The 23687-nt window shown below is 38.3% G+C and overlaps 1 long non-coding RNA gene and 7 gene segments (V, D, J or C); all 8 read right to left on the bottom strand.

Annotated features, from left to right (window-relative positions):
• Nucleotides 1–851: 851 nt before the first annotated feature.
• On the bottom strand, nucleotides 852–1467 carry LOC119013772. The segment is given in 2 exon segments: nucleotides 852–1156; nucleotides 1249–1467. Coding segments are annotated over 2 exon segments (345 nt in total).
• Nucleotides 1468–2274: 807 nt separating this feature from the next.
• On the bottom strand, nucleotides 2275–2717 carry LOC119014035. The segment is given in 2 exon segments: nucleotides 2275–2590; nucleotides 2669–2717. Coding segments are annotated over 2 exon segments (363 nt in total).
• A 1469-nt stretch (nucleotides 2718–4186) lies between these two features.
• LOC119014047 lies at nucleotides 4187–5225 on the bottom strand. Of its 2 annotated transcripts, XR_005072870.1 has the most exons (3): nucleotides 5156–5225; nucleotides 4464–5007; nucleotides 4187–4341 (listed from the first exon to the last, which is right to left on the bottom strand). It is a non-coding gene; the product is annotated as an uncharacterized LOC119014047 (long non-coding RNA). The 2 variants fall into 2 exon arrangements; XR_005072869.1 differs by having other exon boundaries at nucleotides 4187–5007.
• Nucleotides 5226–5963: 738 nt separating this feature from the next.
• On the bottom strand, nucleotides 5964–6420 carry LOC119014007. The segment is given in 2 exon segments: nucleotides 5964–6280; nucleotides 6372–6420. Coding segments are annotated over 2 exon segments (366 nt in total).
• Nucleotides 6421–11300: 4880 nt separating this feature from the next.
• Nucleotides 11301–11737, bottom strand: LOC119014036. The segment is given in 2 exon segments: nucleotides 11301–11605; nucleotides 11696–11737. Coding segments are annotated over 2 exon segments (345 nt in total).
• Nucleotides 11738–13182: 1445 nt separating this feature from the next.
• Nucleotides 13183–13668, bottom strand: LOC119014011. The segment is given in 2 exon segments: nucleotides 13183–13503; nucleotides 13620–13668. Coding segments are annotated over 2 exon segments (363 nt in total).
• A 6301-nt stretch (nucleotides 13669–19969) lies between these two features.
• LOC119014012 lies at nucleotides 19970–20504 on the bottom strand. The segment is given in 2 exon segments: nucleotides 19970–20357; nucleotides 20459–20504. Coding segments are annotated over 2 exon segments (354 nt in total).
• Nucleotides 20505–23141: 2637 nt separating this feature from the next.
• LOC119014023 lies at nucleotides 23142–23687 on the bottom strand. The segment is given in 2 exon segments: nucleotides 23142–23449; nucleotides 23540–23687. Coding segments are annotated over 2 exon segments (348 nt in total).

Raw genomic sequence — 23687 nt, 5'->3', positions numbered from 1 at the left:
GATGGAGATTCTTTTCTTTAGTAATTCAAGATGAGCACTGCTCTATGATTCTTCTTTGGCACTAAAAACAAATGTTTACCTGGGGATTTTTTTTACACATGCCCTCATTTATTTTTTCAGTGCACTATTTGAAAGTTTGGACCTCGGTCACTTGATAATATCATAATGTAAATCTGTATCTCTTTCACTTAAATGTGTAAAGACGTTTTGTTGTTCTCTAGAAACTGAGCTGAGATGTAGAAGCCTGATACAGGACATTCAAATGTGTTATTACTGAATGACACAAAATCCTTCACAGTTTTACAGATGGTAAAAAACTGTGATTATTAGTGGAAACATTTTGTTAACATTCCTGTTTTTGAGAGAAAAACACATTTACACATCAACAGCCTCAATAAATCTGAAATGAAAAGATAAATGTTGTTCATGTTTATTAATGAATGGACAAACAGCAATGACAGAAATGGGTGATACTGTAATACCTGATATAAAACAATACAACTGAAATAAAACTTGATTATGTCAAGTTTACTGCTGCATTTACTCTCTTTTGAAATGAAATTGGTTTATTCTATATGCATTTGTAAAATGTTTTAATTTCAGATGTTTCTTGGGAGATGTTGGACGGCCAAACAAGATTCTTTTCATAACTTTTTGAGTGACAAATTTTCAATTTGATTTAAACATTTATATTTTGCTTTATGTACAATAAGAATTCAATATTGAGTCACAACTCTGAACTTTCATGACCTGACAGTCACTCACAAAAATGTGATACTGAGACAACTGAATGTTTCCAGTGGTGATAAATAGAGGAAGTAGTTTTTGTATGACTCTCCTATTATTGTCTCTCACTGTGGCTCTCTGGCACAGTAATACACAGCAGTGTCTTCAGGCTGCACATTCTGTCCATTTAGAGTCACTGTGTTGCTGGAGGAGTCTAAATCGATACTGAACTTGTTCTTGAGGGAATCTTTGTAGTATGTGCCTCCAGTATATCTCATCCCAATCCACTCCAGTCCTTTCCCTGCAGGCTGTCTGATCCAGGCTGTCCAGTAGCTGCTAAGAGAATAAGAGACCTGACAGGTGATGGTCAGACGTTGACCTGGCTGCACAGTCACAGAGGCTGGCTGTGTCAACTGTTCACACTTCACACCTGGTAAAAAAGAACAAAATGTTTTGTAACAAATGATCAAGTTAAACTGCAAAAGAAGAACTGTCGACTTTGACAAATCCAGAGAGACTCACATCCAGCTGCCAACAGCAGCAGCAGAGCTACAGAAAACATGGTTGATGTTGAAACTGACGTGCTGTGAACTTCACTGACAGCCTGATGGGAAGTTTTTATAGCTGAGTAACAAGGAAGCTCACTGAGTTTGCATAGAATCAAACATATGAAGCATCAATGTTGGTCTGACTGGAGCCAATAGAAGAGTCTGTTGACTGTTATTATATCTGCAGAGTGAAAACATGCAGGGAAATCACCTCTGCTTTACACATGATATTTTCATTTCATTACACACTCAACTGGAACATTTTGAAAATGTCCTTGTTTTTACAGAAATGAAACAACCATTAACTTTGATTTAATATCAAAAATCTATGTCATTTCTTGGGCAATTGCATGAAAATGATGAGGACCATTATTACTGTACCTAATGTCATTATCAACTGATGGTGGATGATCATTGATAATAATCAACTCAAAACTAAAACCATGCAACAAATAAAAACACAGGGCTATTTAGCCCATATATAAATGTACCTAGTTTTCCTATATATCCAGATATAGAAATATATAAGAGATAGATAATGCCAGCCATACATCAGTGGTTCTTACGTGTCTATGTGTTGTATCATTATGAATGACTTGATCTGAGGATGTTTTTTTTTTTTTTTATTTTGTGACACAATCTATAAGCTCAGTGAGTATGAGAAAAGAGAAAATACCTATAAAAAAATATGTGATTTGTATTTTTGTGCATTAATTTGTAGAAATGCTCAGTATTTAAAGTAGTTTACTTGCAAAAAAAAAAACCAGATTATTTTGCTGTCTTGGTCCTTTTGACAGAAAGTGATGTTTATTGTGTTTGTTTACTTATCATATTCCCAATGAGCAGTTTGCAGGACAAAGATGTTAGTTACTATTGAAAAAATAAATTAGGATATAAGATATAGGATATCAAACAATATAATACAAGTTGAAATAATGAGCACTATCAACCCAGTAAATATGAGCACTGCAGGTTTTTGTACAGCTGCTTAACCAACTCCAGTCACTGTGGCTCTCGAGCACAATCATAAACAGCAGAATCTTCAGTCTTCAGACTGCTCATCTGCAGATACACCTGCTGTCTGCTGTTGTCTCTGGAGATGGTAAACCGGCCTTTGACTGATTCAGAGTAGTAGACGGAAGCACTGTCATATCTAATAATAGCCATCCACTCCAGTCCTTTTCCAGGAGCCTGTCTGATCCAGCTCATCCAGTAGTCACTGAATGTGAATCCAGAGGCTGTACAGGTCAATCTGTGAGATTCTCCAGGCCTTTTAACCACTGGTTCAGATTCTGTCAGAGTCTGACCATCAACACCTGTCAAGACAAAAAATATGTTTGTCATTGGATTGGCAGCACAAATAAAAGTTTTCAGTAATCAGTGTAAGTGTTCACCTGCCCAGCAGACAGTTAACAGCAGCAGTCCTGTCCTATAGTCCATCATTTTAAACTGTGTGTCCACTGTTCTCTGTCATCCTCTCTGCAGTCAGATAAGTAGAGGAGGAAGACATCTGAGTTTTGCATTGACTCCTCCTCACAGGGAGGAAACAGTTCCCTGATTTATCATAATAACACACCAAAATGTGAATTTTAGGTCAGGAACCTGCCATATTTCCAAACCGCATTCATTCAAACCAATTCATATATAAGTTGTCTCATCATGTTTTTTTATTACTTCCTTTAGACAGCTTATACACTAAATAATAACCTGCAGTATCCTTATGATCACCAATAACCATCAGTATTTTTGAAATTTGTTGAATTGTCATCTCATCATGTTAAACCATCCACCAATAATCAGAATGTGTTTTGGGGCATTTATGACATTGAGAGTGTGTACTTAAGACTGTCTACAGTCAATCGACTGTAGATGTTCTCTCTTTACTAGAACAGCAGGTGTTGAGATCATTAGTGGTCTGAGGGCTCCTCCTCTGGTGGCTTCATGTTACAAGTGTTCAGGCACTGAGGGGTTTTTGTTCAGGTCTACTGATGGTTTGTGTTATTGTGGCTCTCTGGCACAGTAATACACAGCAGTGTCTTCAGACTGCACATTCTGTCCATTTAGAGTCACTGTGTTGCTGGAAGAGTCTAAATCAATACTGAACTTGTTCTTTAGTGAATCTTTAATGCGTGTGCTGTATCCAACACGTGCACTCGCAATCCACTCCAGTCCTTTCCCTGCAGGCTGTCTGATCCAAGCTGTAGCATAGCTGCTAACAGAATAAGAGACCTGACAGGTGATGGTCAGACGTTGACCTGGCTGCACAGTCACAGAGGCTGGCTGTGTCAACTGTTCACACTTCACACCTGTGGAGGAAAACATGTTGAATATTGAATGAGTGTAATAACAGTGAACAGTCAGTGTGCTGTGATCATACTGTCAGTGTCTCTGCCTCAGTGAGACTCACAGGATCCAGCAGCCAGCAGCAGCAGCAGAGCTACAGAGAACATGGTTGGTATTGAAGGTGATCTGATGGGAGCTTCTCTTCTTCTGCTGCAGCTGACAGCATGATATCAAGTCTTTATAGCAGACTGTGAGGAAGTTCACTTTGCATAGAGAAGGACACTGACAGGATATAAAAGGAGCATCAACTGTCCTGTTACAAGCAGTCACAGCTTGAAGTTGTGTTGTGAACATTCAGTTTGACACGCATGTAATACAATTTTCATATGATTTTTCTGATTGTTTTTTTATTCTTTACAAAACATTAAGTCAGATGGAAACACACTTACATAAAGAGAATATTTAAGTACATGTAGTTCCTGGCTCTAAGACTACCTATAAAAATGCCTGACAACGCCACCTCACATTAAGGGGCAGGAGGAACCCTTAAACCTTCAATATCTACAATGCAATTGGTGACCCACTCTGACTTCCCCGAACAGAACAATTTACCAGAGGCGTATCCTGTGCAAAATTTAAGTCAGCTTTATTACAATATATAGATCAAATTTCACTAAAACATAGGCATGAGGCAATAAACAAAACAATCTCACTGGATTAGTAAAGTCAAACAGTTCTCTTCACAATAAGGGCGGGTCAGCTATACACAGCAACAATAAAATGACTGTGGGAGACAGAAGAGGGAGACAGCAATTCTACCACATGCATGCACTACACACTTAACCTCTATTTACATATGATTTATCGCAATGAAATACATGCAGTGTCATGACCAAATATACACACCACTACTGAGTGTCACCCGTGCAGTCCCACCACAGAAGGAGGCTGTGTGTCAGTGCGGACCCGGTCTTTCACAGAGTCAAGCTGTAGGTACAAAAGAGAACAGACACATTTAATGACATCACCATCCAAATGACTACTACCCAGTACATCAAGTAAAGTAGAAAATATACCCTAATTGCCTCAAGCCTACAAATCAAATAAACAGCAAAAAGTAAATCAACAGTAGAAAACAGTGGCTGGCCTGGTCCTTTAAAGAAAACACAGAATGCATTAGTTGCCATCCCAAGGTTCAACATATTGCACATAAGTGAAACACTAAAACATATAATAAAAGTATAAGCCTACTTTACAAGGGTACACCAACTCCAGTTATTAAATAATGCGGGAGCAGAGGGAGCAATCCAGTGCATCAACTACTAATAAGAAAACAAGGTTAGAAATACCAGAATCTAAAAATACATTTAAAAAAATACAGATAAACACATGTATATTGTTTACCAGTATCTGTGCCACAGCATCCGTCAGTGGTCACGTCAGTCCTGAACTGAAACAAATAAACAAAATATACTTAAAATATCTTTCAGGTAATGTTACCATCTCCACACAGGTGAAAATACTTAGCACAAAGAGTGCTGGCAGCACACAGACACATGGTTACATAAGCACGACACGAACAAAAGGCTAGCACAAACCTGAGCTATGTCCAGCTTTCACCCTGTATGAGAGGGAGAGTACACACCGGATGCTGCATCCAAGTCAAAGGGCTCTCCACTGAGACAAGCAGCACTTTATCACTTCCTGATTGACACCCGGTCACATGACCGCAGACAATCAACTGGTCATGTGACTATGTGTCCATGGCAAGTATCACACTATCCCCACAACTGATTTCATTGTTTATGTTTGTGCTTATTTTTTGTCACTGCCAAGAAGAGTTGGAGTTGAAACCAAGATTATCTAAATGAATAATTGAGTTTAATGCAGCTGGTTGAACGCCTGGATTTTTATTTCTATTTTTTTATTATTTTAGAGTTTTTAAGGTTTCAACTTGTGGATGTTTAACGCCACAGTCATACGGAGGAAACTGGAGCCTTTCGAAGAGACTGAAACCTTGTGATGATATGCAACAATCAGCTTATGGACAGCACAGTGAAATACCTGCTGGTTAATCTGTCCAATGTACACAAGTGGTCTTTTACATCACAATTAAATCTCATTGAAAACAATTTGAAAAAACATTTACCTACATAGAAACTGTGTATTTTTCAGTAAGTTGTTTTAAAGTAGCTTTTATGATGAACAATTTATGTGAATAAAGATATGCCTGTTTCTTAAAATGATTTATACATTCATATCTCAGATGAGAACTTTTTGCTAATCAATACTTAGAGTTCACTTTAACTGTTTTGTATCATTTACTCTGACTGCTTTAAGTAGGACAGGTCAGACAAGGAACGATGTGTTCTCTAGGTTTTTGTGAAGCTGCTCAACCAACTCCAGTCACTGTGAGTCTCGAGCACAATAATAAACAGCAGAATCTTCAGTCTTCAGACTGCTCATCTGCAGATACACCTGCTGTCTGCTGTTGTCTCTGGAGATGGTAAACCAGCCTTTGACTGACTCAGAGTAGAAGATGTAGCTACTACCATCACCACTGATAGCAGCAATCCACTCCAGTCCTTTTCCAGGAGCCTGTCTGACCCAGTGCATCCAGTAGCTGCTGAGTGTGAATCCAGAGGCTGTACAGGTCAATCTGTGAGATTCTCCAGGCCTTTTATCCACTGGTTCAGATTCTGTCAGAGTCTGACCATCAACACCTGTTGAGACACAAATAAGAAAATAGTCACTGGCTGTAAGTTGGCAATTTTTTGGAGACATATGTACATCAACACCTGTACAGATGTTCACCTGCCCAGCAGACAGTTAACAGCAGCAGTCCTGTCCTATAGTCCATCATGTTAAACTGTGTGTCCACTGTTCTCTGTCATCTTCTCTGCAGTCAGATAAGTAGAGGAGGAAGACATCTGAGTTTTGCATTGACCCCTCCTCACAGAGTGGAAATGGATTTGACTTGGACCTCAGTTACTGTTTGGTGAAAGCGGTGAACTGAATGTTTATTGTAAATGAGTCATTCCTCCAAGAGAACCATTTCATATTTCAGTACAATTTGTGCAAAAGGTTGACAAGCACGTGATTAAAATTGGTTGACCTCCATTATAAAGCACAGTGTGCAACAAATGAATAGTTTCACAACATTTGATCAATTGCACAATGCCACTAAAGTGAATATTCATCATTATACTTTAGAGGGGGAAACACAAAAATTACATAACAAATGTTGTTTCTTGTGTTGTTATGTCTGATACTTCTTTTCAAGTGTTCATACCATCGGGGTAAAGAAAACCTTGTTTAATCTAAAATATTTTTCCTTATTCAATCTTAATTTAGATGACTTTTAAAACACACTTGTCTTCACTATACATTCAATGTTATTGTAACTGCACATTTGAATGAACGATGTTATATTCCTTTTATTTTTTTCATTGCTGAATGTGTCTTTCTCTTTATCAGTGAGCAGGTGTTTAAACCATTAGTGGTCTGAGGGCTCCTCCTCTGGTGGCTTCATGTTACAAGTGTTCAGGCACTGAGGGGTTTTTGTTCAGGTCTACTGATGGTTTGTGTTATTGTGGCTCTCTGAGAAGACTTGTTCTTCAGGGAATCTTTGTAGTATGTGCTGTATCCAACACGTGCACCTCCAATCCACTCCAGTCCTTTCCCTGCAGGCTGTCTGATCCAGTGTGTGTGATGACTGCTGACAGAATAAGAGACCTGACAGGTGATGGTCAGACGTTGACCTGGCTGCACAGTCACAGAGGCTGGCTGTGTCAACTGTTCACACATCACACCTGTTAAAAAAAAAAAAATATATCAAATGATCAAGTTAAACTGCAAAAGAAGAACTGTTGACTTTGACAAATCCAGAGAGACTCACATCCAGCTGCCAACAGCAACAGCAGAGCTACAGAAAACATGGTTGATGTTGAAACTGACGTGCTGTGAACTCCACTGACAGCCTGATGGGAAGTTTTTATAGCTGAGTAACAAGGAAGCTCACTGAGTTTGCATAGAATCAAACATATGAAGCATCAATGTTGGTCTGACTGGAGCCAATAGAAGAGTCTGTTGACTGTTATTATATCTGCAGAGTGAAAACATGCAGGGAAATCACCTCTGCTTTACACATGATATTTTCATTTCATTACACACTCAACTGGAACATTTTGAAAAGAAACAACCGTTAACTTTCATTTTATTGTAAACAATTAATGCTAAAATGTATTGTAAATGATTTAATATCAAATATTTAAGCCATTTCTTGGGCAACTGCATGAAAATGATGAGGAACATTATTACTGTACCTAATGTCATTATTAGCTGATGGTGGATGATCATTGATAATAATCAACTCAAAACTAAAACCATGCAACTAATAAACACACAGGGTTATTTAGCCCATATCTAAATGTACCTAGTTTTCCTATATATTCAGATGTAGAAAACTTTGTTTATTGTTTCACTAAGTAAACCTGTCAATATTCTCTCCATATATTGAGAAAGTAACATTTCTCATCAGTTTAACTTTAATGCCAGCCATACATCAGTGGTTCTTACGTGTCTATGTGTTGTATCATTATGAATGACTTGATCTGAGGATATTTATTATGTGACACAATCTATAAGCTAGGAGGGGATGACAAAAGACAAAATATCTAAAAAAAATTAAAAAAATTTTTAAAAAATAACATGATTTGTATTTTTGTGCATAAATTTGTGGAAATGCTCGGTATTTAAAGTAGTTTAATTGCAAAAAACAGATTATTTTGTTGTCTTGGTCCTTTTGACAGAAAGTGATGTTTATTGTGTTTGTTCACTTATCATATTCCCAATGAGCAGTTTGCAGGACAAATATGTTAACTGTTATTGAAAAAATCAACCCAGTAAATATGAGCACTGCAGGTTTTTGTGCAGCTGCTCAACCAACTCCAGTCACTGTGGCTCTCGAGCACAATAATAAACAGCAGAATCTTCAGTCTTCAGACTGCTCATCTGCAGATACACCTGCTGTCTGCTGTTGTCTCTGGAGATGGTAAACCGGCCTTTGACTGACTCAGAGTAGTAGATGCTACCACTGTTATCACTAATAGTAGAAACCCATTCCAGTCCTTTTCCAGCAGCCTGTCTGATCCAAGCATTCCAGTAATTGCCCCCAAACCCTGAATATGTGCAGGTCAGTCTGTGGGAGTCTCCAGGCCTTGTCACTGCTGGTTCAGACTCAGTCAGTGTTTGACCCTCAGTACCTACAGACAGTTAAACAGCTCATTAGTTCCTGTGATGCAGCCATGTTGTCTTTGTAGGAGCAGGTCTGTCAGAAAAACACTCATTGTTCTTACCTGCCCAGTTAATAGACAGGATGAGAAAAACAACCAAATAATCAGGTGTGATCATTGTAAAAGCCAGTTGTCTCTGTCCAGTCTGCAGTGTGTCTGTCAGTGCTTCAGTCTCTGTCCTTCACTCTGCAACACATATGTAGAGATGAAGAGATCAGAGTTTTGCATCGACTCCTCCTCCTCACAGAGAAACACACCACATCTCACACACATCATCGCATCATGTTATACACTTGAAGATTTTCACTGAGATGTTTTTGATGATGAAGAAGTGTCCGATAAGTGAAGTGATTTGATAATTAGGTTTATTCCCACACCAGTAAGATGTATTTATTTGTTGGTCCATCCACATACTGGATATATCATGTAAATGTTCAGATATATTCTCATCACCTGCTGTTAAACATTAATAATGGGAACATCATAAACCATCATTGTTGTAGAAAAACACATGTTAAATAAATTAACACTGAGAATCAGGAAGTCACAAACCACAACATCAGGTGGTGTTTTCTTATGATGCATGTATGTATGTGTGAGTGTTTAGAGTCACTGTTATAAATTTCACCAGAATAAACACAGTTTCCTCACTAGAATGATGTGGGCAGCCATGAAAACTGACAGAACAATCAGGGACAGATTCAGAACTCAAGCAAGAAAATTATAAGTTTCTAATAATGATAATGAAAAGGATGGTGAGAGACACCCAGGTGTCATTCCCACCTCTTTTAAGCCTTCACAAAATTGTGTCATCACACCGTGATTGGCTGGGATGGAAATGCCCCAAGCTGCTTCCACTCATCAATCAGGATTCCCTGCAATTAGAATTAGTCCAGAGGGATTTTGGAAAATCAGCCCAAAACACAGAAAGATATCAAATCTTAAACAATGAGACTGCTACAAATAAACTGAACTACACAAACAAATGTCTTTTTTCTCATATAAATGTTTGAAATGTTAACATGGACTGAGTTTTGCTGATTATCTGACTGGAATCTGTCCAAAACAAACAAAAAGGTGAATGTTGTTCATGTTTATGAATGAATGGACAAACAGCAATGACATGAATGGTGATACTGTAACCAAATCAACAAATCAAATCAAATCAAGCTTTATTTATATGGCACTTTCAAAAAAGTATTTCAAACTGCCTTACAGAGATTTACAAACAACAACAGAAAAAGAGAAACAGCAAATTTAATCAAGAGAAGATGGCTGGGCAGCGAACATGGCTGGGCAGCGAGACCTGAGGCGTGGAGAAAGCTACCTTTGGGGGCCAGCCACACTGAGAGAGATCCCGGTCCAAGGCTGCAGGGAGCGCCGCCACAGAGACCACCCCAACCAACCCGGCAGACAGAAGGCCCCGCACCAAGGTGCAGAGCTCTCTAGCCACCCCAGTCACCAGACCAGAGACAACTCCCAGCCTGGCAGGCCCCTATGAGGAAACACTGGAGCTTAAAAACTGATAGACTAAAACAGTAAAATAAGGCAAAAAACCATAGAGGGTAAAAACACGAGAGACTAAAACAGTAAAAAAGGATAGAGAATACAAGTGCTCTGATTACCACAGCATAAAAGGAATTAAAAAGAATTAAAAAATCAATGAAAAGCCTGGTTAAAAAGGTGGGTCTTGAGACCCTATTTAAAAAACCTGGTATCTTTTTAAAATACTTGATATAACACAATACAGCTGGGATGCTGTTTAGCTCAGTAGGTAGAGCAGGAGTCCTATGTAGAGTCTTTGTCCTGGCTGCAGCAGACCTGGGTTCAACTCCTGGCCTGGGGGTGATTTGCTATGTGTCTCTTACCCTGTCACCTTCTTCAGCTGCACCATCAATAAAGCTGTGAAGACCACAAATAAATACTTAAACAATAGATGAATTTACTCTCTTTTTCATCTAAAATATGTTTATCTTATATGCATTAAAGAATTAAGGGCACATACAATTTCTTAATCTATCACTATGTGTAACCTAATTTAGACTGTAAATTGCAGGTTAGACAAGTAATACGATACTTTTATGAGAACTGTGAAATGGAGCATAACATTTAATTTAAAAAAAAAGACTTTAATGATCCTTAAACAGGATTTTTACTGTACTAATAACTTTTTTTAAAATTGGTAAAATATCTTAACTTCAGAGGTTTCTTGGGAGATCTTGGACAACCAAACAAGATTCTTTTCATGACTTTCTGTGCGACAAATTTGGAATTGAATATTACATTTTACATTTCAGTTTAGATAAAATAAGAATTCAATATTGCTTTATAACTCTAAACTGTCATGGCTGACAGTTGCTCACAAAAAAGTAATACCAGGAGAACTGAATGGTTCCAGTGGTGGCAAATAGAGGAAGTAGTTTTTGTATGACTCTCCTGTTATTGTCTCTCACTGTGTCTCTCTGGCACAGTAATACACAGCAGTGTCTTCAGGCTGCACATTCTGTCCATTTAGAGTCACTGTGTTGCTGGAAGAGTCTAAATCGATACTGAACTTGTTCTTCAGGGAATCTTTGTAGTATGAGGCTCCAGTATATCTCATCCCAATCCACTCCAGTCCTTTCCCTGCAGGCTGTCTGATCCAAGCTGTGTAGTAGCTGCCCAAAGAATAAGAGACCTGACAGGTGATGGTCAGACGTTGACCTGGCTGCACAGTCACAGAGGCTGGCTGTGTCAACTGTTCACACTTCACACCTGTTGAAAAACGAATAAAATGTTTTGTGACAAATGATCAAGATAAACAAAAGAATAACTGTTGACTTAGACAAATCCAGAGAGACTCACATCCAGCTGCCAACAGCAGCAGCAAAGCTACAGAAAACATGGTTGATGTTGAAACTGACGTGCTGTGAACTCCACTGACAGCCTGATGGGAAGTTTTTTATATAGCTGAGTAACAAGGAAGCTCACTGAGTTTGCATAGAATCAAACATATGAAGCATCAATGTTGGTCTGACTGGAGCCAATAGAAGAGTCTGTTGACTGTTATTATATCTGCAGAGTGAAAACATGCCTGGAAATCACCTCTGCTTTACACATGATATTTTCATTTCATTACACACTCAACTGGAACATTTTGAAAATGTCCTTGATTAACAGAAATGTAACAACTGTAAATGATTATCACAACTATTCTAAGAATGTAGCTTTCTATAATCCATGTTTACAGTGTGTTCAGCATGTTTTCCAATCATTAAAACACTTTAAATGTGATGTGAGCTGTTTTCCTGAGAGAATGTATTTACTGTCAGCACCTCCTACATCACATTTAAGATGAACGTCAAATGTAAGAACAGCTTGTTGTTATTGCAGCATTTGATCACTTAGTGTTCTTCCTGTATTTGCAGCAAAGTGACAGCAGACAGCATCATGTAAACAGTATGAAAACTTCTGTCTGATGCTGCTGGTTGGCATGAAAGAGTTTTCATCATTTCAGTGTCAGCAGATGTTTGAAGACATACAGAGAAACTTGGAGCCTCGAGAGGAAAACAGCTGCTCAGGAACTGAAACCTGTGAGACAAAATGCAAAAACTACATCTGAGAGTTGAGAGTCAGTCAGTTAATATTAATGAGAACACAGAGTCTCCTTTAAGTAACAGAGGAGAGACAAAGTTGTCACTGACTGCCCTCTAGTGATATTATGAAAGAAACTGTCATGTCATGTCATTATCCGTAACCGCTTATCCCTTTCCATGGGGTCACGGGGTGTTGCTGCTGGAGCCAATCCCAGCCTTGTCTCAGGGCGAGGGCAGGGTACTCCCTGGACAAGTCGCCAGTTCATCGCAGGGCCCTCACTGATGAGCAATGGGGGGTTCAGTATCTTGCTCAAAGACACTTCGACATGCAGCTCAGCCTTGCCCTGATATATTGATATATATTGATGAGCAATGATAATATTGAACTAGCGACCTTTCGATCACTAGTCGACCTGCTCTACCCGCTGAGCTACAGCCGCCCCTGAAAGAAACTGTAACAATTATTTTTCTCCATCATATTATGATTCATTTAGATTCCCAAAGATTCAGAGACATTATTGTAGATTTGTAGAAATGTTTAAAATTGTAGTGACCATATTGTTGTGCTGTCTTTGGGCCTTTTATCAACAAAAAACATTTATTGTGTTTTGTTTCATTTGATATTTACTATCAATATTTCTCAGGATCAGATTCAGAATTATAATGTAATTGTGTATGAAATAAAATACTTCATGCTTTGGCACTTCCAGTCCAGTAAATATGAACACTGCAGGTTTTTGTACAGCTGCTCAACCAACTCCAGTCACTGTGTCTCTCGAGCACAATAATAAACAGCAGAATCTTCAGTCTTCAGACTGCTCATCTGCAGATACACCTGCTGTCTGCTGTTGTCTTTGGAGATGGTAAACCGGCCTTTGGCTGACTCAGAGTAGTAAGTGCTGCCACTACCAGGATAGATCTGAGCAACCCACTCCAGTCCTTTTCCAGGAGCCTGTCTGATCCAGTGAATCCAGTAGTCAGTGAATGTGAATCCAGAGGCTGTACAGGTCAATCTGTGAGATTCTCCAGGCCTTTTAACCACTGGTTCAGATTCTGTCAGAGTCTGACCATCAACACCTGTTGAGACACAAATAAATATAGAGTAGTCAGTTGCTTTAAGCTGGAACCATTTTTTAAGACACTATACACTATACCTACAATACACTAGACCCTAGATCAGTTTAGCTTCCCACCTGCCCAGCAGACAGTTAACAGCAGCAGTCCTGTCCTATAGTCCATCATGTTAAACTGTGTGTCCACTGTTCTCTGTCATCTTCTCTGCAGTCAGATAAGTAGAGGAGGAAGATATCTGAGTTTTGCATTGACTCCTCCTCACAATGAGGAAACATCTGGAATGGAGATATGTAATGAAACTGGAGGATTAATGTCAAAGAGTCAAATCTCCTAGTGCGCTGTTTTGATATTTGTTTGACAAGTGTTAAGTTTAAATTGTCTATCAGTATTATCACTGCAACAATTCCAAACACAAGAAAAAGTTTGAAATCCAAAACACTTCAGAATTATTATTCATACATCAAGGCTCTGTTTCTCAATATTTACTTAATTGAACTATAATGGGCAGCACATGAGAATAATAATGTAGATAATCTACAGTTTTATTCTGATCACCAGCATCGTCTAATATTGATGAAAACTGTGTTCTTGTCATCTTTCCTCATCATACCATGAACCAGTGTTTTGAATATATAATTATATTTTTGTGGACGGATCACTTTCTAATCATGTTCTAATAAAGCTGTCTAAACAAATGTTTTTCAGTTTCTTGCTCTTTTAAGCTAAATTCATGTATTTTATGGTCTGTGGTTACAAACATAAAGCACTTGTCTAGTAAATCATCAAATTTACAACATTTGTCACATTCACTCAGTCATACACACACTCAAATGCTTACAGCAGATGCGGCCATGCAAGGTTCCAACCTGCTCATCAGGAGTGATACAGCCCTTCCTATGCAAAGTCATTCACTCACACGCACCAATGAAAAAGCCATCAGGAGCAATTTGTTCAGTATTTTGCCAAAGGATAGTTCGACATGCAGATGTGGTCCAGGGATCAACCACTGATTATTACCATAAAGGATGTCAAATCATCTAGTAAATCAATATTTTTTCAGAAGTTTGAATATTAACCGAAAAAGTAATTTATCTTTTAAAGCAGAATAATTTTCTTTTAATGAATACAAGCTATAAATTAACTCTAAGAAAATCATATTTTCCACTCTAACCCTAACCCTCCATCCACAGGTTTGTCAAGGGATCAGTTTTGAAATTAAAGTTCTGATACATATTAAAAATAATGTTTTTAAATCTGTGATTTTGTGCACTGTATCTGAACTAGATATATGAAGATAACATTTGTCTTCAATTTTTTAAATCTCAAGCAGTATTAGAATTGATGTGCTACTGAGAAAAGTGAGTGTTTCCATTTGTGGTGGTAAATAGAGGAAGTAGTTTTTGTATGACTCTCCTGTTATTGTCTCTCACTGTGTCTCTTCTGGCACAGTAATACACTGCTGTGTCCTCAGTCTTCAGACTGTTCATCTGTAGGTAGAGTTTACTGCTGGAGTCATCTCTGGAGATGGTGAATCTACCCTTGACTGACTGGGAGTAATATATAGGAGTACTAGCTGTGCTTATATAAGCGATCCACTCCAGTCCTTTTCCAGGAGCCTGTCTGATCCAGCTCATCCTGTAGCTGCTGAATGTGAATCCAGAAGCTGTACAGGTCAATCTGTGAGATTCTCCAGGCCTTTTAACCACTGGTTCAGATTCTGTCAGAGTCTGACCGTCAACACCTGTTGAGACAAAAAAAAGTGTGTCATTGGCTTGGCAGCACAGATAAGAGTAATCTAAAATTAAGATCAGTGTAGATGTTCACCTGCCCAGCAGACAGTTAACAGCAGCAGTCCTGTCCTATAGTCCATCATGTTAAACTGTGTGTCCACTGTTCTCTGTCATCCTCTCTGCAGTCAGATAAGTAGAGGAGGAAGACATCTGAGTTTTGCATTGACTCCTCCTCACAGGGAGGAAATGATTTTGACTTGGATCTCAGTTATTGTTCATTAAAGCTGGTGAACTGAATGTTTATTGTAAATGAGTCGTTACTCCAAGAGAACCTTTACACGTTTCAGTACAATTTGTGCAACAGGTTTACAAGCACGTAATAAAATTGGTTGACCTCCATTATAAAGCACAGTGAGCAACATTTGATCAATTGCACAATGCCAATAAAGTAAATATTCTTCATTATGCTTTAGAGGGGGAAACACAAAAATTACAACAAATGTTGTTTCTTCTGTTGTTATGTTGATTTTCAGACACTTCTTTTCAAGTGTTCATACCATCAGGGTAAAGGAAACCTTGTTTAATCTAAAATGTTTTTTTTCTAATTCAATTTTAATTTAGATGAATTTTAACACACTTGTCTCCACTATACATTCAATGTTATTGTAACTGAACATTTGAATGAACGATGTTATGTTCCTTTTATTTTTTTCATTGCTGAATGTGTCTTTCTCTTTATCAGTAAGCAGGTGTTTAAACCATTAGTGGTCTGAGGGCTCCTCCTCTGGTGGCTTCATGTTACAAGTGTTCAGGCACTGAGGGGTTTTTGTTCAGATCTACTGATGGTTTGTGTTATTGTGGCTCTCTGGCACCGTAATACACAGCAGTGTCTTCAGACTGCACATTCTGTCCATTTAGAGTCACTGTGTTGCTGGAAGAGTCTAAATCAATACTGAACTTGTTCTTGAGAGAATCTTTGTAGCGTACTGTTGATCCAGAAGCTGCCATCCCAATCCACTCCAGTCCTTTCCCTGCAGGCTGTCTGATCCAAGTTGTGTAGTAGCTGCCAGATTGAAAACATGCCTGGAAATCACCTCTGCTTTACACATGATATTTTCATTCCATTACACACTCAACTGTGACAACTGTAAATGATTATCACAACTATTCTTACTGTAAATATTACATGAACCATAGATAATGAAAAACATGTTGTTTAAAATCAGCATTACAGTATAAATGATGATGTGTCATGGAAACAAAAGGAGAAACCACCAAGAATGTAGCTTTCTATAAGCCATGTTTACAGTGTGTTCAGCATGTTTTCAAACCATTAAAAGACTTTAAATATGATGTGAGCTGTTTTCCTGAGAGAATGTATTTACTGTCAGCACCTCCTACATCACATTTAAGATGAACTTCAGATGTAAGAACAGCTTGTGAGACAAAATGCAAAAACTACATCTGAGTGTTGAGAGTCAGTCAGTTAATATTAATGAGAACACAGAGTCTCCTCCTAACAGAGGAGAGACAAACTTGTCACTGACTGCCCTCTAGTGATTTTATTAAAGAAACTGTAATTTTATTTTCAACTTCATATTGTGATTCATTTAGATCCCCAAAGATTCAGAGACATTATTGTCTCTTCATCTGTAGAAATGTTTATTTTTGTAGTGACCAAATTTTTGTGCTGTCTTTGGGCCTTTTATCAACAAATAATCTTTATTGTGGTCTGTTTCATCCAATGTTTACTATCAATATTACTGAGCAACAGATTCAAAATTATAGTATAATTCTGTATGATAAAAAATACTTCATGTTTTGGCTCCCTTTCTCCAGTAAAGATGAGTTCTGTAGGTTTTTGTACAGCTGCTCAACCAGCTCCAGTCACTGTGTCTCTCGAGCACAATAATAAACAGCAGAATCTTCAGTCTTCAGACTGCTCATCTGCAGATACACCTGCTGTCTGCTGTTGTCTCTGGAGATGGTAAACCGGCCTTTGACTGACTCAGAGTAGTAGATGTAGCTACTGTCATAAATAGCAGCAACCCACTCCAGTCCTTTTCCAGGAGCCTGTCTGATCCAGGCCATATAGTAGCTGCTGAATGTGAATCCAGAGGCTGTACAGGTCAGTCTGTGAGGTTCTCCAGGCCTTTTAACCACTGGTTCAGATTCTGTCAGAGTCTGACCATCAACACCTGTTGACATGATTAAAAATAACCAAGTGAAATAATATGATGATACAAATAAGAGCTATATCATATTAAGATCAGTGTAGATGTTCACCTGCCCAGCAGACAGTTAACAGCAGCAGTCCTGTCCTATAGTCCATCATGTTAAACTGTGTGTCCACTGTTCTCTGTCATCCTCTCTGCAGTCAGATAAGTAGAGGAGGAAGACATCTGAGTTTTGCATTGACTCCTCCTCACATGGAGGAAACTGTTCCCTGATGTATTTTAAGACAACACCAAAATGTAAATCTTACTTCAGGAATCTGTCACATTGTCCAAACAGAAAACTTTCAAACAAATTAACTTATAATTTGTCTCACTGTCATGGTTTTTCACACTTCCTTTGAACAGCATATAAAATAAATACTAATCAGCAGCTTTCTTATGATCACCAACATCCATGAGTAGTTTTGAAATTTGTTGAATTGTCATCTAATCCTGTTAAACATTCCACCAATAATCAGAATGTGTTTTGGGGCGTTTATGAATTTTAAAGTTTTTAGATGACAATAAAAATCTAGTCTTATTTAATGTTTTGACAACTGAAGAAACTCTGTTACTGTGAGTGATGTGACATCATTTGATAAATATTTAGTCATGAGGTTACAATAAACTCTATTGGAATCTAATGTGGATATAAAGTGCTTTTGCATGTGGAGATAAAACCCAAATGTCATGAAGATCACATGTTTGTTGTATGTGGAGGTTTTTGTGCAGCTGCTCCACTGTCTTCAGTCACTGTGTCTGTCGGGTACAGAAGTAAACAGCAGAATCTTCTGCTGTCAGGCTCCTGATCTCGAGGTACTGAATGCTGCTGGACACGTCTTCAGTCATGAGTCGTGTTTATAAGAGGAGAGTTTGCATAGACCTCCTCTACAGGTTTAAAGAGGAAACATGTCACACACACATATTTTCATTAGTGGAGTCACAAAAGACACTGTAGAAAAAAGTCCTGGCAACTAATTTCTGGACTTTTTTTTTCTTTTCTAAATGACATACAATGTAAAATTTTAGACCTTAGACCAGCTTGTCCAAATTCTACAGGGAAATTATTGGTGAAGAAACACTGCTACTGTTGAAGTTGTAGTTAAGTTAGAATTTTTTTTCCCCCATCTTTTCAAGGCATTGCAATACATGAAAATATATTATTAAATATGTCACATGCATCTCGTATTGCGGGACATTTGGGTCTCTCTCAGTCTCTTCTACTGATATTGATACTGATGTCGACTGCAGGGGAAGTCGACTTAATTTACCATTAAAAATGTCAACTCTTCTTCTTTCTATCAGAAATTTAAAAAAAAATACCTCAGTGACTCAGTGAATTACATGAAGATTATTTTTTAGCATCAGACAGCACTGTATATATTAATTTCAGCATTTAATAACTTGTGTGTGCTTGAGTCACATGGTCTCTGGGTATTTGTGCAGGTCATTTGGTGGTTTGTATCACTGTGGGCCGACGTACACAGTAATAAACAGCTGTGTCCTCAGGCTGCAGATTCTGTCCTGTTAGAGTCACTGTTCCAGCAGAAGTGTCTCTGCTGTAGCTCAACTTGTTCTTCAGAGCATTATTTTGATTAAGGCCACCACCACCCCACATATGGAAAATCCAGTCCATTGGTTTTCCTTCACACTGTCTGATCCAACCTGTTGCATAGCTGCTGTCAGTCAAAGAATAACCAGAGACCTGACAGGTGATGGTCAAAGACTGTCCAGGCTGCACAACCTTTGAGTCTGGCTGGATGAGATCAATACTGTTCACACCTGTGGAAACACAAATCAACATTATCTCCATCATCCATCTGACTATTCAGTCTTTCTAATGTGTTTATTAGTGTGAATCCACTGGAAGCTCCTCACAGGATCCAGCAGCCAGCAGCAGCAGAGCTACAGAGAACATGGTTGATGTTGAAGCTGAACTGATGTGAGCTCTTCTGTCCTCTCACTGACACAAACTTCACGTCCTTATGAGGCGAAACACAGAAGGAGGCTGATTTACATACTGATGAAAGTAAATCAGATGACTTGAGTATATTTAAATCGATCAAAATGTAAACTAAATATTCAGCCTTTACTTTTGATCTTATTAAAAGAGAGGATGAAACTTAAATCACCGACAAACACACTTTGGATTGTTATGAACGCACCATGTTTTGTAATTTGTAGACTCCATGAAGTTTGCTGAAGACTCGTGATGAACTGAAGCAATTATGACTCAGATAATATTCTTATCTTTAAACAATAACTTAATGAAAAGAATCTAACTTTCAGCGTCTTCAAGTAAAATGAATTAATTTCATTACTTGACTTTCTTATTTATGATAATGTATAAAAATGGGATTGTTTTTAAGTCTATACAAAAATGTATCACACTTAATGAAGTCCAAGTATTTAAGTTGTTGCTATCAAATTGAAAAAAATGAATTCAGATCATTTCGATAAAATGTTCAGACTTTTTCTCTATTTACAGAACAGTTAGCAGGTGTTGAGATCATTAGTGGTCTGAGGGCTCCTCCTCTGGTGGCTTCATGTTACAAGTGTTCAGGCACTGAGGGGTTTTTGTTCAGGTCTACTGATGGTTTGTGTTATTGTGGCTCTCTGGCACAGTAATACACAGCAGTGTCTTCAGACTGCACATTCTGTCCATTTAGAGTCACTCTGTTGCCGGAAGAGTCTGTGCTGATACTGAACTTGTTCTTCAGGGAATCTTTAATGCGTGTGCTGTATCCACCACCTCCTCTTATAATCCACTCCAGTCCTTTCCCTGCAGGCTGTCTGATCCAAGCTGTAGCATAGTTACTAACAGAATAAGAGACCTGACAGGTGATGGTCAGACGTTGACCTGGCTGCACAGTCACAGAGGCTGGCTGTGTCAACTGTTCACACTTCACACCTGTGGAGGAAAACATGTAGAATATTGAATGAGTGTAATAACAGTGAACAGTCAGTGTGCTGTGATCATACTGTCAGTGTCTCTGCCTCAGTGAGACTCACAGGATCCAGCAGCCAGCAGCAGCAGCAGCAGAGCTACAGAGAACATGGTTGGTATTGAAGGTGATCTGATGGGAGCTTCTCTTCTTCTGCTGCAGCTGACAGCATGATATCAAGTCTTTATAGCAGACTGTGAGGAAGTTCACTTTGCATAGAGAAGGACACTGACAGGATATAAAAGGAGCATCAACTGTCCTATTACAAGGAGTGACAGCTTGGAGTTGTGCTGTGAACATTCATTTTGACACACATGTAATACAATTTTCATATGATTTTTTCTTATTCAGTTTTTTTATTCTTTACAAAACATCAACAACTATCACTATATTTGTGATGTAATTTAATGGCAAATACCAGCTTAGACAAGTAATAAGATTATAAAAGCTGTAAAATGGAACAGAAGACTTTTAACAATGATAACAAGGAATGCCCCTTAAACAGGACTTTCACTCTTCTAACATGCAGTACATATGTTAATGTAAAATGTTTCAATCTATGAAGTTTTCTGGGAGATCTTGTAAAACGTTTTCTCAAGATCAAGATTTGTGTCATGATCTAAGGAAAAAAATTAAAAGTTGCAATATAATTGTGCATGAAATAAAACACTTCATGCTTGGGCTCCTTCAGTCCAGTAAAGACGTGTACCGTAGGTTTTTGTACAGCTGCTCAACCAACTCCAGTCACTGTGTCTCTCGAGCACAATAATAAACAGCAGAATCTTCAGTCTTCAGACTGCTCATCTGCAGATACAGCTGCTGTCTGCTGTTGTCTCTGGAGATGGTAAACCGGCCTTTGACTGACTCAGAGTAGTACTTTGTGCTACCACTACCGCTATCAATCCAGGCAACCCACTCCAGTCCTTTTCCAGGAGCCTGTCTGATCCAGTTCATCTCATAGCTGCTGAATGTGAATCCAGAGGCTGTACAGGTCAATCTGTGAGATTCTCCAGGCCTTTTAACCACTGGTTCAGATTCTGTCAGAGTCTGACCATCAACACCTGTTGAGACAAAAAAATGTGTCATTGGCTTGGCAGCACAAATAGAAGTTATCTAAAATAAGATCAGTGTAGATGTTCACCTGCCCAGCAGACAGTTAACAGCAGCAGTCCTGTCCTATAGTCCATCATGTTAAAATGTGTGTCCACTGTTCTCTGTCATCCTCTCTGCAGTCAGATAAGTAGAGGAGGAAGACATCTGAGTTTTGCATTGACTCCTCCTCAAAGTGTGGATCTGGATTTGACTTGGATCTCAGTTACTGTTTGCTGAAACTGGAGAACTGAATATTTATTTTTAATAAGTTATTCCTCCAAGAGAACCTTTTCATGTTTAGCACATTTTATGCAGGAGTTTGACAAGCATGTGATTAAAATTGGTTGACCTTCATTACAAAGTACAGTGTGCAACAGATGAAGAGTTTCACATTTGATCAATTGCACAGTGCCACCAAAGCGAATATATATTAAAGTGAATTTGAGAGGGGGAGACAACACAGTGACAACAAATGTTGTTTCCAGTGTTGTTAAGTTGATTTTCTGACACTTCTTTTGAAGTGTTCCTGAGGAATACCTTTTTAAAACAATAGGGGAAAGAAAAAATGTAGTCTAAAATATTTTTTTTATATTACAATTTAATTGAGATGACTTTTAAAACACACTTGTCTCCACTACAGTCAATGTTATTCAAATGTATTTGACTTGGATCTCAGTTATTGTTTGGTGAAACTGGAGAATGAATATTTTCTGAACATGTTTTATTCATTAAACAGAAACTCGTTCATGTTTAGCAGTTTTTGTGCAAATATTTGACAAACTTATCATTTAAGTTTGTTGCCCCTCATTATAAAGAATTGTGCATCATGTTGAGAATTTGACAAGCTGATCAATTTTCCAATATCACTAAATTGAGCATTTGTAATAATATTTTAATCAGATCATGAAGGAATGACAACATATGTTGTTCTTTGTGTTTTAATGTTGATTTTCCGATGAAGTTTTTATGAGGCATACCTTTGAAAGGACATCGGAGGAAATTAAACTGCAGTAGCAAATATTGAACTTATTTAAGTTTCATGTTTGTTTAAATGAAACTCTTTTGTGATGCAGTTGTGAGCTGAAATAATACTGTCATCATTTCAGTCATACATTGAGTTAAAATGTCTCCATTCAATTGTATCATTATTGAATATTTTCAAAAAACATTTCTTTTACTTTGTGTAGTGTATCTCTTCCTCTCTTTACTGTAAAAGTGAACTGGTGTTGAGATCATTAGTGGTCTGAGGGCTCCTCCTCTGGTGGCTTCATGTTACAAGTCGTCAGGCACTGAGGGGTTTTTGTTCAAGTCTACTGATGGTTTGTGTACAAAACAGAAATGAAGGATAAAAGTCAACATGGAACAGATGCAATAATGGTAGTGATTCAAATGGACTCCAAACACAGATCTGTCAACACATCAGCCTTATTCAGTACAGACAGATTGTCACCTGACAGGAAAGCACCAGAAAATGTGTGTAACACTTCAGCAAGGTCGTCTCGTAACTCATTATCATCAAGAGAGTTTAGATTCTCCAAGGCTCATCCCTGACTGTCTGTACCTTTAAAAAGTCTCTAGTCTAATTCTCTGTGACTTTGTGCAGTACATCTCAGTTAGAAGAGGAAGTAGTTTTTGTATGACTCTCCTGTTATTGTCTCTCACTGTGTCTCTCTGGCACAGTAATACACAGCAGTGTCTTCAGGCTGCACATTCTGTCCATTTAGAGTCACTGTGTTGCTGGAAGAGTCTAAATTGATACTGAACTTGTTCTTTAGTGAATCCTTGTAGTATGTTGTATATCCAGTAGCTGCCATCCCAATCCACTCCAGTCCTTTCCCTGCAGGCTGTCTGATCCAAGCTGTGTAGTAGCTGCTAACAGAATAAGAGACCTGACAGGTGATGGTCAGACGTTGACCTGGCTGCACAGTCACAGAGGCTGGCTGTGTCAACTGTTCACACTTCACACCTGTTGAAAAAACAACATTTTTTGTAACAAATGATCAAGTTAAACTACAAACGAAGAACTGTTGACTTTGACAAATCCAGAGAGACTCACATCCAGCTGCCAACAGCAGCAGCAGAGCTACAGAAAACATGGTTGATGTTGAAACTGACGTGCTGTGAACTCCACTGACAGCCTGATGGGAAGTTTTTATAGCTGAGTAACAAGGAAGCTCACTGAGTTTGCATAGAATCAAACATAT

This window comes from Acanthopagrus latus, chromosome 23 (genome assembly GCF_904848185.1).
Source record: "Acanthopagrus latus isolate v.2019 chromosome 23, fAcaLat1.1, whole genome shotgun sequence".
Lineage (NCBI taxonomy): Eukaryota > Metazoa > Chordata > Actinopteri > Spariformes > Sparidae > Acanthopagrus > Acanthopagrus latus.
Note: the sequence above shows the minus strand (reverse complement) of the source record. Positions and strands in the feature narration are given on the sequence as shown.